The following is a 15304-nucleotide window of genomic DNA, read 5'->3' as shown; positions in this document are numbered from 1 at the left end:
GGTAATAGTTCTAGCAAAGCAGCTCATCACAAATGAGATATATAGAAAAGAAATCAGGATTAGTTTTTGAAGTGGCTTTAAAAAGTTCTAACTCCAAAGAAGGATTGGGTGGAGAGGGAAAGGGGAATGAACTAAAATGGAATTAAATGCTATACAGAAATATTCTTTAACAATTGGAATAGATACAGTTTCCTGCTGGTGCTGTAAAACCCAGCCTCCAGGTGTTTGTGAGGGACTGGGATACAAGTACAACCTGCAAATCCTTCATGTAAAGTTAACAGCCCTACACTGGAAATCCTGCTTAATTGGGCCTCCACAGTGGCCTGGCAGTGCTGAGCCACCGTGTTGAGAGGTTCAGAAGTACCTGGAACCGTCAGGCTCGTCTGTCCCAGCAGGTGCCGTGGCAGTTCTGTCCTGTTCTGCATGCAGAAGCCTCGTTCCCAGCTGAGTGTTGTAATGTCAAGTATAACTGCAGGGGGACTTTCCTCAGGGGAGGGGGTTCTGTGTCTGTTGACACCTGATGGGAGAGATTCTAGTTCTGTCTGTAGTGAGTACACCAAGTTTGTTAAGCCTGGGAGGAATGAAGGGTTTTCTGCCAGAGGATTCATTATGTTTCACCCTGGGATCGTGTTGGCTTATTAGCTGCAGCTGCACCTCGGTCTCTTTAGCCCACACCTCCCTCCACTCAGTAAGGATCCTCTTCCTGTCCTAACAAGTGGCCCGTGGGACAAAATGGGGCAATTAGGATTTACTGTTATTTTAAATTGTGTTTCTGACATCAAGCCGGGGAGGATCACCTGGGTTTTGACATGGCTGAATAGAAGAACCACCAAATGCCTTTTTCTAAGCTGCCAGTGGTGAAACTCCATGTTAATCTCTTAGGTAGGATAGGCTGATGTTCAGTGCTTGTCTCATCCTTTTGTTTTAAATTTGGTTTAGGACATTTAATATAGATGCACTGGAGCTACTGATTAAAAGAACCAAACCTACCATGGTATAAAGTGGCCAGTGTGTGCAGTAGCATTGGCTGTGCCTTTTCCTCATCCTGCCCATAGACTGCAGGGCCAAGCACTTGGAAATCATGGGCTGAGGGAATGCCTCCTCCATGATCTGTCTCATCCATTTGCTGAGCAGCTTTGGCATCTGTTCAGAAGTAAAGCTCTGCATGTGTTGGCATACTGCTCTCAGAAAAGAGCACATTTTTCTTCTAGTGCTTCCAAACAGACACTTAGCATGTTCCCATACCTGTCAGGAGGTGCTGTCAGCTTTGGAGTGTGCTCATGTTGTGGATAGATCAGTAGGAGAGTGAGCTGCCACCCCAAGAGCCAGTGCTGCTCCTTCCCCACCCTCCACTGGCTGCTCCTGGGTGTTGGATCTCAGACCTGTGTAATACACAGTGAGTTGCTTCAGCTGAATTATGGGGCAGCACATTGACACTGAAACCCAAAACTTGATAGGACAAAAGTTCTGATTTCTCATTGTCAAAACAGGATAAGAGAATTTTTTAGATTAGTCTCATGTACACATGTCAGGGATTATTTCTACAGAGGATCTAAGTATTCTGGATCCTTTATCAAAACCTGCACACACTTGATTGGACAGTGTCAGTTTGAACAGGACCTTGGTAGTTCTGGAGAACTGAAGGAGTCACTTATGGCTGAGTTAGTACATAAAGAATGTGCCATCCATGTCCGATCAACAAGTCCTGCTCAGGAGACACTAGAAATTAGTGTAAAATAGCATTGTAGCTTGAAACTGTCAAGCATGCATGATACTATGGAGGTCTTTGCATGTTTTCTGTTGGCTAAAGAAGCATAAAAATCACACACCTTGAGAACAGTCATGGTGTCAGCTGGCAGCTTAAAGGATGCCTCTGTGTGTCCTTGGACCTTACAGACTGCTGATGTTCAGCCCTAGCAATGCCAATCTAGCTTTGTACTAATAGCTTTTATTTATTTTACAAATCTCTATTCTTACTGTGATATAGCTGTTTGTAACAGAAAGTTGTTTGGTGTGGGTATAGTTCTTATACATACGCAACATCTGATGGACACAAAACATCTTGGTTCTGCTGGTTTTAGTTCTATAAATGTAGTTTTTGTTAAGTACTTTGAACTAATCATTAAATAGATAGTGGTTAGAGGATTGAGAATACATTTAGTCGTACTTCTGCTGTAACCATAAAGAACTTAACATGTTAATACTGAGGATTGAATTTTGCTGTCACTTTGCAAGCCACTGTTCTGTCCTGCCTTGCTGTGGCAGGTCACAGAGTGTGCTGCTGTCCTACCTGCCTGGAAAGGTACAGGTCTGTGCAGAAGGTAAATAAACCAGGAGAAAGAGAATGGGAGTAATTCCTGCAGTGTTACCAGTGCACATATTTTGGGTATTTGGGTATATATATCTCTTCAAGACCTCAAAATAGGTTGGCTGGTTACCTCTTGTGTTCTGGGGACCCGGCTTGACCAAATCAACTATATCAGCAATAATTCCTTATCTTCTTCCTCCCTCCTGGCATTGCCAGTCCTCTTGACAACTGGAATAGGGGAGACATACAGAGAGACACTGTGGCTCACATGGAAGGTGTCCCTTGCTCAGACAGGAATCAAGGCCAGTCTAGGGGAAACTCTGGGAGTGGTGTGAGGGTAATAATTGCATTTCATTTAGAGCAGAATCCTCACAGCCTATGAAATGATTTAATGTACTTTGGCAGTGGGTTTTGTTTTACACTTCAAGTAGTTAAATCTGGCTCAGAAAAAAATCCTTAGTTGTAAAATACTTCTAGGAGAAAGCTAGGGACGAAGATGGAGTGTCTCTCCATCTTCTGGCTTCCTATGTTCCAGCAGAAGTTGAGCATACACCCTTGCACTTCAGCTTAAAAAAGGTCAGTTCCTGTGGTGTTTCTTGACTCGTGTCCCACCAGTGTCCGTGGAAGCTGCCAGCACCAAGGGCCAGTTGCAGGGAGGGGGTGAGGGCATTGCTGGGAGTGCTTGCTGCTGTCCAGGGAAGTGCTGGGCTCCACTGGGCATGCAGAGACTTGCAAGGCCATTTCTTCATGAAATAAGGTAGTATCATTTGTCCCTTAAGGATGCCAAATCCTCTGCAGTTTGAGGGATGATTACTTTGGGTGTTTATGCTGATGTGTGGGGTGTTCTGAACCAGGCCCCCTCAGGAGGGCTTGGTCCCTATCGAGTCCATCTCAGAACAGTTTGGACTTTTTCCAGTGATTTCTGCTCTCATCAGAGCAGACCTGGGAGGTGAAGAGGGACCAGTTGGTCCTTGATAGAGTTACTGGAACTCCTGGATTTTGCCCAGGAGGCATCCTGAGCATTGCACCTAAGGGGTGTGGGCTGATAACACCTGCAGACCTTCAACAAGGTTTGAAACAACTCTTTTAGGAGTTGATTTTTGGTAGTTTCCCTCAGAACCTATCCTCATTTGAGCTCTCAGGATCCATATGCTGCTGTTACCCAATGTAAATTTGATGTCTTGGAAATTACATTCTGTTGGAGAGGGTTGTGTGTGTTTTGGGATTTGGCTTTTTTTGCTGGGTTGAATTGTTCCTTTCCATGCCAGAAGGTGGTACAGATGAAATGCAATTTAAAAACATATTTGCTTTTAAAATCCTGTGCAAGTATATCTTTTACAGGTGTGAAAACAAGAGCTTTTACTTAGACTTCATAAATTTTCTTGCATATGATGTGTATCAGTTACTGTAACATTAGAATTTTCAATGGAAAATTGAATATTATGAATGGAATAGTTTGAGAATGGTGAGAATTAGATGACTATAGCCTGACAGCAGTGTTAATATTTAAATATTCTTTAAATCTAGACTCTAGCTAGGAACTGAATATTTTTATTAAGCTTCAGTAATACTCAGCTTATGGTAATATCAGTACAATTTCAAATTCATGGACTTTGTTGTCAGGTCAATCTCTGTAATTAATTGGTTCTGTAAAATGCTGTGGGACTTTCTCTGTTTAAATATAGCGTGTGGATTGTATTGCATTATTTTTATTTTTTATATGTATAAGTATTTGGGTTGATTTTGAAGCTTAACCATGGAATCCTTGAAGGTGGTGCCTTTTCCCCCCCATTTTTCTTATGCACAAAATTTTCAACAAACGAGTCAACCATTGCATGATTTTAAAAATCACTTTTAACAAGGCAAATGAGAATAAATAGCTTCAACTGCTTGCCTGGTAGCTGTTCACTGGAGATGGTATTTCACTGACTTTTCCTGATATATCAGTATTAGGTCTTCATGAATATGAAGTTATAAAGTTAAGCTTTTAATATTGTATTTTCCTCTGTTTTAACAGCTCAAAGGGAAGAGAAAAGGAACGAAGATCGAGCAGAGTCCACATCAGCACCAAAGAAGGCTGTGGTAACTATCCTGGAGAAACAGCCCTCTTCTCTCCCCAAAAATCTGCCTTCAAAGAAGCCCCCATCCTACTCCAACACCTCACTAACTAAACCACCACTGAAACCTGCTGGAAGTTTCAAAGGTGTCATTCCCAAGAAACCTTGGCCTTCGTCAGGCAGCGTTCCTTCCAAACAGGCACCTCTCTCTCATGGCTCATCAGTTGCCAAGAAAGCAGCTCCAGCGTCTTCCAGTTTGAGTGGGGGACTCAAAAAGCCTTCACTGTCTTCCGTGTCAGCTGCAGCTGGGAGTAGCCAAGCCAAAGCCTCAGCCAGTCCTGCCCAGTCACAGCCCAACTCTCAGATCCGACAGAATATTCGACGATCCCTGAAAGAAATTTTATGGAAGAGGTGGGAATTCAAAACACTTTATATAGGAAGCTGCACCTAGAAGTAGCATGGAGAGTTTAGTTTGTCTTGGTAGGGAATTTTGAGGGATTGAATTTATGCAACAAATTACTACAAGTAGAGTCAGCATCTCAGGTTTATATTTGAAATAAAAATTCTTGATAGAAAATAAATGTACATATGATAAAGCTTTTATAAAAAGAAACCTCACTGTTCCATTTATATTGAGACAATTACAGCAGAAGGATTAAATCACAGGATAGAAGCATTTATAATGTAGGTGCTCTGAGATTTAAAGTCTGGAGATGTAGAGTTGTAGGGAACATAGTACAGGAAATACCATTGTTAAAGCTCACCAAAGGAGACATTGCCTCCTTTCCCAACATGAAAATCAACAACAAGAAATTCTTGTCAACAGGCAGCTATCACGTAGGACAGGAAAAAAAATAACACCAAAAAATGCAGATTTTCCCCCGATAATTATTAAAGAGAATGACAACCATAAAGACTTGCCATAGAGCGCCTCTGGTTTTGTCTCTGTGAAGAAAATCCTGGTCACAGTGAGGAATCAAGACTGAAAGTCAGGTGCTTGGGCTCCCTGTGTCACTCCTGGCTGAGAAACTCCAGGTGGCAGTGCCACAAGCAGGAGTCTCCCAAAGTCTCTCCATGGCCATCTGCAGGCAGTAATTAAAGTTTGCCAGAGTTCAAGATCCTGAGATAGACTTTGGCTTTGAGGTTTCATTTAAAGGAGTCTCAAGCCTTTCCTGGGTGAGGAGGTCAGGTCTGAAAAATTTCCTTTTTTGTGACTGCACCTAACCATTTACCCCTGATGTAACCACACATTCCTGTTCTTGTTTGCAACAGAGTCAATGACAGCGATGACCTGGTCATGACAGAGAGTGAAGTAGGGAAAGTGGCACTCAACATTGAGAAGGAGATGTTTAATTTGTTCCAAGGGACAGACAACAGATACAAGAGCAAATACCGTAGCATCATGTTCAATCTCAAGGACCCCAAAAACCAGGTTTGGAATTTTCTTAAACAGCAAACTTGTGTAGAAACATGCTTTTGGGCTTGAATGGTATGTCAGACTCTACCCTCAACATTAGGAGTTTCAAAATAGAGACTTATGAATTAAATGATAAAATGATATTATAAAAGCATTCAAGCATTTTTTACAATATTTTTATCTAAGTAGAAGTTCAAAGCCTACTTTAGTTGGTGATTGGTATTTATACAGTTTGGGCATTTGATGTGATGTATTTATTTTACTTGGAGTTTATTTCATCCCTGATTTCTGGTTGCTGCAATTTTCCAAATTTGCTTATAAGTAGGTAGTATTCTTAACAGAGAATTAAGAAACTGGAGCAGGTTTTCCCTGCCCAGTTACCTGAGCAGGTTCCCTTCAGAATGGCAAAAGTCTCTTCTGTTTGCAGGGACTTTTCCATCGTGTCCTTCGTGAGGAAATCTCCCTGTCAAAACTGGTGAGAATGAAGCCAGAAGAGCTTTTATCTAAAGAACTGTCTGTGTGGAAAGAGAAACCAGCTAAGGCAGTAAGTAACATTTTTCCCTATGTCGTTAAGTACAAATTAAGAGCAAGTTTGCTACCCTTTACCACCCATTATACATTAATGCACCATTTTCTTCCTAACAAAATACTAATAACACTCAGTTTCAACACACTTCTTCCCTACCACATACCAAATGATAGCAAAGTACAGAATAAAATAAATAGATGGAGCTTTTACCAACACTGTTTTGTTTTCTTTCAGGTGGAGCCAAAAAGCAAATCTCACGAAATCAAAAAAACAGCTGTAAAACGGGAACATGTGCCTGCTGTCAATATGGAGGATTCTCCACCAGTATCTGACTCTGATGTGAGTGCTGGGGCTGTTCCTTTAGATGAGGATGTGAAGGGAGAGAAAGGGCAGTTAGGGCTTCGCATTTGGGCAAATTGCTTCACTGAACTGTGAGGATATTATTTACCCACTGGGTGTGCTATGAGCATTCCTCAATGTGAAGGACTGCAACAACCAGTGATAGGTGTATTTTGCAGGCACTTCAAAAATGCTGTGTACTTTTTAGCCCTTGATGTCAATTTGCAGAAAAATCTTTTCTTTCTGAACATGAGCTCTGCTTTAAAGGCACTGTGGCTTGAAATTTGGACACATTTCACATGATAACTCCATCTAACATGATATGCTTTAAGCAAGGACGTTTATGTATTCTTTTAAAAAACTGAATGAACAGTTTTACAAGTATTTTTTTATTGTTGAAGTTAACGATCAGCTGTCATATTTTTTGTGTTTAATCACTTTTAGGAACAGCAGGAGTCAACTCGAACTGCACCCAATTTGAACAGTCCTCCTTCCCTAGATGTTTTTAGCAGTATGTTGAAGGATACAACAAGTCAGCATCGAGCCCATCTTTTTGACCTGAACTGTAAAATCTGTACAGGTATTTATTGACAATGCTCACCTTGGGCAAAGTGAAAGAACTGTTACTTAAGAGTTGTTTATTTGTTTTTTTTTTTTTTTTAAATAGTTTCTCCAAACTACTATTAAATACTAATCAAAAATGCTTGATATAAATCTATAGGTCAGATTTCAGCATCAGAAGATGAGATACCAGCTAAGAAGATGAAGACAGGGCCTTCTGCTAAGAAAGTGGAGTTGAAATCAAAGCCAGAAGCGCAGGCCAAGTATGAGAGTCCTGCAGCAGCCCCAGCAGCAGAGCCTGACAAAGAGCCGGTTGCTGATGACGCAATGGAAATTGATGTTGAACCGGCAGCAGAAACAGTTTCCCAGCCAACCACAGAAGGGACTTACATTCCTACAAGCCAGAGCCAGAACAGCACAGACTCTGCTGTACCTGAAGAGGTCTCTGCTCCCGCTGCCTCCTGTGCTGGCCCTGTTGTCACAACCGTCACGGTTTCTGGCAGAGACCCCAGGACAGCCATGAGCAGCTCCTCTGCGACTGTGACACCAGCCCTGCGTCCTGGGCCCACAGCTGACAAAGCCTCCACGGGGGAAATCAAGCAGGAAACTTCCAAACCAGTTATGACTGTCCCCAAATCAATATTAACCAAACCCTCCTCCTCACCAGATCCCAGATACCTGGCGGTTCATCAGTCACCCAACATCAAGTGCGTATCCTCAGCAGCTGCCACATCCCTCCTGTGGCTCTCTGCAGATTCCCATGTGTCCCATATCCTGTTCTTTTTCCTTCAGCCAAAAGGCTTGTTGAGGTTTAAAGTTCAGGGAGCCTGATTCACATTTTTAAAATGCCATCTCTACTCATTGGCTTTTTCTAGCTTGGTAAAGTTTTCAGAGCATCAGTGTGTGCATCAACAGATGCACAGAGTATCAGCAATGAGTGTACAATGTTCCAGCAGAGAAATAAACTTGAGGGTGTCATGCAGACTTAGAAGTCTGAGTATGCATTAATATCTAGAAAGACAGTGCATGGAGGAGATTGCTTAGAAGCATTTCCAGATTTTAATACTGGATTACATACTGTTGCATCTAAATCCAAATTCAAATTAACCAATTGGTCAGCTTGAAAGGAAGTGGATTTCTTTCACATTCTGAGTATACACACAATAGTAAAACTAAATATTACTGAGTATATCCTTTTGCAAGTTTTATTCATAGCATGTTCTTTTACTTCAGAGTCACTTTCAAAAGGATATTGTTTATTTAATCAGTGAGAAGTCTATGATTGGTTTTATAAAAGTCATTCCTTTTGGCATCTCTTTGACTGTCTGCAGCTACAAGTTTATTTTCTGCTATTCCTTGCTTTTTTAACTATTACCAAGTTAATTGAAAACATTAACAAAGCATTAGTAAAAATTTTGTTAGGTATTCAAAAGAAAGTACCAGATCAATAGGAGGAGGGAAGAAAATTTAAAATAAAGGGCCCATCCTCACTGGCATTTGTAACCTTTCTGTTTGGATTTGTTTTGCAGTGCTTCAGAGCCTCGCTCACCTCAGGACAGTGACACTTCCCTCTTTCTCTCTCGTCTCAACACCATTTGGAAAGGATTTATTAACATGCAGAGTGTGGCCAAATTTGTCACTAAAGCCTATCCAGTCTCCGGGTGCTTTGATTATCTTAGTGAGGTGTGTGTGTGTCTGGAATGGTCTGTGCTGCAGTTCCTGCTGCTGGAAAGGCTGGGGGCACTGTGTGTTTATGGAGTTACATTAGAGCTGAAGCAGTGGTAAATGACATCTTTGTAGTAATAGGAAAAATAGCTCAAGGAAAAAAACTCAGCCTTTTAACAATTCCTCACAAATCTGTGAGGAATTCTAATGTCTTTGAACGTGTTTATACATAGGTTAGGATCTACCATGGAATAATGGCTTTACATCAGCTTCCTTGTTTAGGAGCCAGTATTTTAAAGTGTGTGTCTTGTTCTGTTATCAAGCTAGATGGGTCACTGATATGATCTGTTAGAAAATTCTGTTCAGCTATTCATGAAAAGTATCATCCTTGCTACTAATTTTCAAGTAAAATCAGTTGGATGATACTGTTCTGAGAGGGTGTACATTCAAATAATGAGACAGTAGAAAGGTTTTTCTTTCTGTTTTTTTCTCTCAAGGGCATTTTAGGTGACTTAGGAATTTTCAATTACAAATGTATGGTTTAGGACTTAGTAGGCTTGCTTGTTCTACTGAGTACTGCTTTTGCTGAAAAGAGTTTCACTGTCCTCATGACAGGAAATTCACCAGAATTCAAATTACTTGGGCTCACTGCAAATGTGGAGAAAAGCTGTATCTCAGATAGTAGGTGAAATATTATCTGGGAAACAGTTTCCCTATAAATGCCAGTAATGGGCATACAGAACTATTTGATGTGTTGCTGCTCTCCATGTCTGGGGTGTGTATCTGTTCCATGTATCCTGTGGGCCTTTGGGTCACATGCCATAATTAAACACCTCCAAATTTAGGAATAGCCTGTCTGAATTTAAAAATATGTGCACAAAAGTCTGCTAAAATTTAACTATCCACTGGGCTACTGGGATGGGGCAACATGCACTGCCTTTTTTGGTTTTAATTTTTGGTTTTTCTTACATTACCATGTAATATTTCTTGTTTAGGATTTACCTGACACAATTCACATTGGTGGGAGGATCTCACCGAAGACAGTCTGGGATTATGTTGGCAAACTCAAATCTTCACTTTCTAAGGTATTCACTTCAAATCCTTTGCAAAACCCAGAAGCAGTGTAAAATGACAACTTTTCATAATATAGGGTAGTTAACAGCAAATACTGACATAGATCACACATGGAAAATTACCTAAACCACTTCTTTGAAATTTTTTATTTATTTTAGTAATGTGTTTATTGAGCTGTAAACCTTGATCTCTCTTTCCTGCACAGTAGTTAAATCCTCAAACTATTTTCTAACTGAAATACTGAAGATTGAAATTCAAATATTAAAGAAAAGGAACTTATAATTTAATATATTTTAGTATTAAAACCACTTCAGAGGTGAAAAAATTGACATTATAGTGATAAACAGGAAACTAAGAATTTTCCATTTCTTTTTCATTTGAGCCTCAAGCTGTTCAGTTTGATGTAAGATACACAACTAATTTGTGTTTCTAAAATGACAAACCTAATTCTATTTTAATGTTGCAAATTGAACAGCAGTAGCCTCTTAAATCTAGAGTGTTGTCCTGTAGACACAGTTGGAGTGATAAATGTGCAGTTTATTTTACCTCTGGAATTTGCCCTTTACCATTTCATTTGCTGGTATGTTGCAGGTTGAATTTTTCCACTTTGCTTTTGTATTCCAGGAGTTGTGTTTGATTCGTTTCCATCCCGCAACAGAAGAAGAAGAAGTTGCCTATATCTCTCTCTACTCCTATTTTAGCAGTCGTGGTCGTTTTGGTGTTGTAGCTAATAACAACAGACATGTCAAGGATCTCTACCTGATCCCCCTGAGTTCTAAGGACCCAATTCCTTCCAAACTCTTGCCCTTTGAGGGACCAGGTAAGCACAAAACAGGGGAGGTTCAATGCTAGGTAAAATCACAAGACAAAAGGCAATCTGAGACAAGTTGTTGAATATTTAATGTAATCATTAGTTAAATTTTTTATATAAAACCAATTTTAAAGTACCTAATTAGGGAAAAACTGGAAATCAAACTCTGCTAAGATAAAATTGTCCAAACTTTAATCTTTCAAACAAGATAACTCATTCTCCTAAGACATATGAGTTACATGTAAAATGAAGGATGTGGAACAGCCACTATATTAAAAAAAACGAACAAAACCACAACAAACTCCCACCCTATTATCAGCAACTCCTAAATTCACAAACCCTTCATCCTTACAAGCCATTCACCATCACTTAATTCAAGCAGGAAACTTATACCACAGAGGAGTCAAGAAGTCAGAGTGAAGACACAGGTAACATTTCTGGTGCTTCCACTGCATTGTCACTGTCCATGCTGAGTTAATCTGTACATGCAGTGTGGGGCAAGAGGTGCTTGAAATGTTCTGTTCTACTTGGATCAAACTAGTCAAATCACAGGCTTCAGAAAATCAGTCCTTTGGGGAGAAAGGAATTCCTTAGGGTTAGATTATTCTATTTTTAGATAAAATTACCTGTAGTAGTGTTTGGTGAGTTTGCCCCATGTTGAACATGGTGACAGAAACACTGAGAATGAATTCAGCTGTGAAACACCCTTCCACAAAATTCATCTTCATCTTCATCTAAGGATAAGGAGATGCATATGCTTGGTTTCCAAAGAAGGATGTAGGTTTTATAGCAAATACCAGGCTGGGAAGCTGAAGAGCTGCAGGCTGCAGTGAAGGCAGAACTCCGTTGTCGTGGCCATGGCTGGCACTGCATGGTAGGTATGGAACCAGCAACAAGGAGCTCTCCTTTCTGGTGAGCTCTGCCTCTCAGACACAAGTGTAGCACAAAACTCAATAAAGCACTCTCAGAGCTTTAATGCAGGAGCAACAGGGGCTGGGACAGGTTTTCAACAAATGGAGCATCATGATTTAAGTGCTGTCCCTTCCTCCATGAAATAGCCAAGGGTACTTGCTCTGCATCCTCAGACAAGATTTTTCTTATACACTTCAAATCTCTTTTATCTGTCCTTGAGCAGTGCACAGACTAGGTGATTGTTTTTAAGGAATAGCTACCAGCTTTCTGTTCTACACTTTTCTTACTTCTCCATTATGGGCTTCATTTCAAATGAAACTCTATACCTTGGATTGAATGTTAGCAAATGTAGCCAAACTTTATTACTAATAAGAGATATTTTTAATATCAGACTGGTTTTGCCGAGTTTCAAATGCACAAGTATTTCAAAACTGGTATTCGTGGAGGCAAATTTTATAAGTCAGGTTTCCAAATTGACATAAAGAGTTGTAGGCCAAGTAGATCAAAAGTTACAGGAACAAAGTTCCAAGGGCAGGCAGGCCAAGAGATGGAACAGTTTCACAGAAGATTCACTAAAGAGTTCTGCCATCAGGTAACACTTAGAAACTCCTGTGGCAGCCTTTATCTCAGATGTGCTAACCTGTGTTGTGTTTTAAAAGCAGTGAAAAGAATCAGGTAAGCTGTTCCTCTTGTTTTTTGTATGTATGAAAACCACAGCTTGTAGTCCACACCTTTTTAATGACATCTGATGGAATTTACTGTGTTTTCTTTCTTTCATAATCAATAAAAATATTTTGTGGAACGTGGTCATTGTCTCCTTAACTTTAATCGTGTGCCTTCCAGTAGAGTCTAGCAAGACCTGGAAAAGCATTGCCTTTAGATGCTCTTTCATATTTAGATAAGTATGAGCTGAGGGGGGAGGAGGGAGAGGACAATCAAGCCCTGCCACTCCAGAAATCCTAGTTAGAAGATATTCCAGCTGTATCAGCCAGTTCCATCAGGCACATATGGATTAGGAATTTCTCCTGTTTTCTGATGGATCGGAGCTGGAACACAACTGAGGACTGCACTAGTACCTAGAAGATCTGCAGAAAGCTTTGACATGGGCAGCTTAAAATCACAGGAAAATGGAAGGTTATCCTGATTTATATTTATTAACTCAGATATTTATTGCCAGCTTTTATGTGTCATGGGCTCTTCTGCACTGTCCTTTTGCAGTAGTTTACAGTATGTGAATTATTTCTCTGTTTCACATACACATTACCACTTCCAGTTGTAAAAAAATAGTATAATCAGACTTAATTACTAATAGAAAGTGATTTATTGAGGGATTTAGTGGTGATGGGAATGTATCAATTATCTTATGTAGCTGAATTTTACTAAAATAGACATGTATATATCAGCAACGATTCCACAAATGCTGGTATGTCTTCTGGTAGTTTTTTATAGGGACTGCTAGTTTTCATAGAATATGAAGGCCTGAAATCTCCTCATGCTGTTGGAATGGTTTTAAAAAAACCAACACACCAAAATTTTGCCTGAACTGTGAATGGAGTTTGTTGTGTTCACCTGAGCAGATTTCATTAGGAAAAGCAGCAACAGTAGAGAAATGTGGCATAACAAACCTGAGTTTCTGTGCCAGTCAGTTCCACTCAGCAGAGGAGCCTGAACGTGGACGTGTGTCACAGTGCTCTGAATTAAGGGGGCACAAATCTGATGGCCATTGTCAATTGCTCTCATGATTAATTGGGACAGATATTTAAATAGCATTGATGAGATACAGATAAAGGCTTGTGTTGGCCTCTGCAGTTTAAAATTCACCACAGGTGTGCTTAGTCCCTCCCTTGGGCCTGTCAGGGATGGGCAGAAGCTGTGTCTTGAACAGTGCAGGTCAGCTTTTACCAGCTGCTGCTCACAGGGAAAGATGGGGCCAATATACACCATATAAATATGGTAAACTTGAGCTAATGAAAAAATGTATTTAAGGCCAAGGAAAGTAAATACTAATTCAATACTAGTGTTTAGTAGATCCTGTTTTATTGGCTTTAGTTACAGGAAGTAACTCAATAAAACTAGACTGGGGATTTCAAATGCATAATAGGATAATGTTGAATGTTATAAATAATTTAGCACTGAAAACGACTAACTGCCAGCACAGCTTGCAGCACTTTTAAAAGCTGTGTTTGTGAAAGGAGTCATTTAGCAGTAGTGGCAGACTGTAGTCAACATTTTGTTGTTCCTAAAATTAGGCACTTAACCTATTTATGGATATTGAGATAGAACAGGGCTGTGGCCTTTGAAAGCTGCTCTGACCATGTGTCTTCATTGAAGGAATCATGTAGTATTTGATCTCTCAGAACTGAGTGTAGAAGTCAGCTTAGGCAAAATTTCTAATATTTGTGTAAAATTCCAGTATCAAAATGTAACATTTTAATGGATTTATTCTATTATGACTAAATTCTAAACATGATAATTTATAAGTAATGCTGTTAATTTGCTGCTGGAATTTTTTGTCTTCAAAGTGTATTAAAATTTTACTCTGTTTTAATTAGTGACTTGATCTCTATTTCTTACAGGATTTCAAACCTGATTTCTCAGTAATTGCTGTTTATTAGATATCCTGCCTGATGGATTTTTGACACCTGTTTATTTCAGTTATTCAGTGTTTGAAATTCATTGTGACTAATTGCATAAATCACAAGTCTCTGCATGAAATTTGGTAATCAAAACATTTAACAACAGCAGAACAGCAAATGCCTACTGGCAGTTTCCGGGTGAACTCCTGTTTGTGAGATGCTCTGCACTGGTCAACACCCACCAACTGGGGAGTTGTTATTCATTAACATAAATTTAGGAAAACAGCTGATGTGTTTTCCTCTCTAGATGATAAATTTAGGAGTCCCAGTAAAACTTCTGAGTTGTTTCACCAGATTAATGTATGTGTGATGTGGTTTGCTAATAGAATCTATCTGCTACTGTGGGGTTTGGGGGTTGTGTTGGTTTGAAAAGGGGTTTGGTGCCAATCATTAGATATTTAAAATTGTTGCTTAGTGAGAAGTTGGTTTAATAAAAACAAGGCCCATATATATAAAAATCTCCTACTTACGGGATCTTGAATGGAAGGGTCAACATAGGTCAGAGCTCTCACATTGCCATTTATCCACCATGAATATTCTCTTTTATTTCACAGGTTATTTTATATATCTATATTACTGCTTCCCTGCTGAATAGGAATCATAACTAATGGAACATATAGGGAGGACAGTGGCCCTTAAATGAGGGCTTTTAAAGACCATTTAGTCTAGAAGTTAGAAGATTTTCTATGTTTGCCACCACTGTATGTTAAAGGATTTAGTCCCTGCCTTTCATTCTAGGCATGTTTATCTGCCAGTGGGACTGTGCATGTAGGAGGCAGAAATACAGGAGACAGGCCTACAGCCCTTTGCGTTTTTCCTCTTTATCTGAAACTTTCTTATCATTTGTGTATATACATCTCCTTCAAGTCTGAAGCTCTTCACAAAGGAGCAGTTCTGCTCATGGTGTTTTTTACTGACCTGTCAAGGCCTGATTCCCACCCTGTGCCCAGCAGCTCCAAGGCCTTCTCGCCCCGGCAGCAGGTGCTGGCCCAACC

At 40.0% G+C, this 15304-nt stretch overlaps 1 protein-coding gene across 2 annotated transcripts in view; it reads left to right on the top strand.

Annotated features, from left to right (window-relative positions):
- Positions 1-15304, top strand: part of DIDO1 (death inducer-obliterator 1) — a 47213-nt gene that overhangs the window by 26129 nt on the left and 5780 nt on the right. For both annotated transcript variants that reach the window (XM_059481143.1, XM_059481144.1), the window contains exons 8-16: positions 4326-4776; positions 5638-5797; positions 6210-6326; positions 6546-6650; positions 7095-7230; positions 7372-7918; positions 8741-8894; positions 9872-9961; positions 10575-10770. In XM_059481143.1, the coding sequence (XP_059337126.1) occupies positions 4326-4776; positions 5638-5797; positions 6210-6326; positions 6546-6650; positions 7095-7230; positions 7372-7918; positions 8741-8894; positions 9872-9961; positions 10575-10770 (1956 nt within the window). The remainder of the gene's footprint in view (positions 1-4325; positions 4777-5637; positions 5798-6209; positions 6327-6545; positions 6651-7094; positions 7231-7371; positions 7919-8740; positions 8895-9871; positions 9962-10574; positions 10771-15304) is intronic.

The sequence above is a fragment of the Ammospiza nelsoni genome, chromosome 12 (genome assembly GCF_027579445.1).
Source record: "Ammospiza nelsoni isolate bAmmNel1 chromosome 12, bAmmNel1.pri, whole genome shotgun sequence".
NCBI lineage: Eukaryota > Metazoa > Chordata > Aves > Passeriformes > Passerellidae > Ammospiza > Ammospiza nelsoni.
This window is presented reverse-complemented; position numbering and strand designations above follow the sequence as displayed.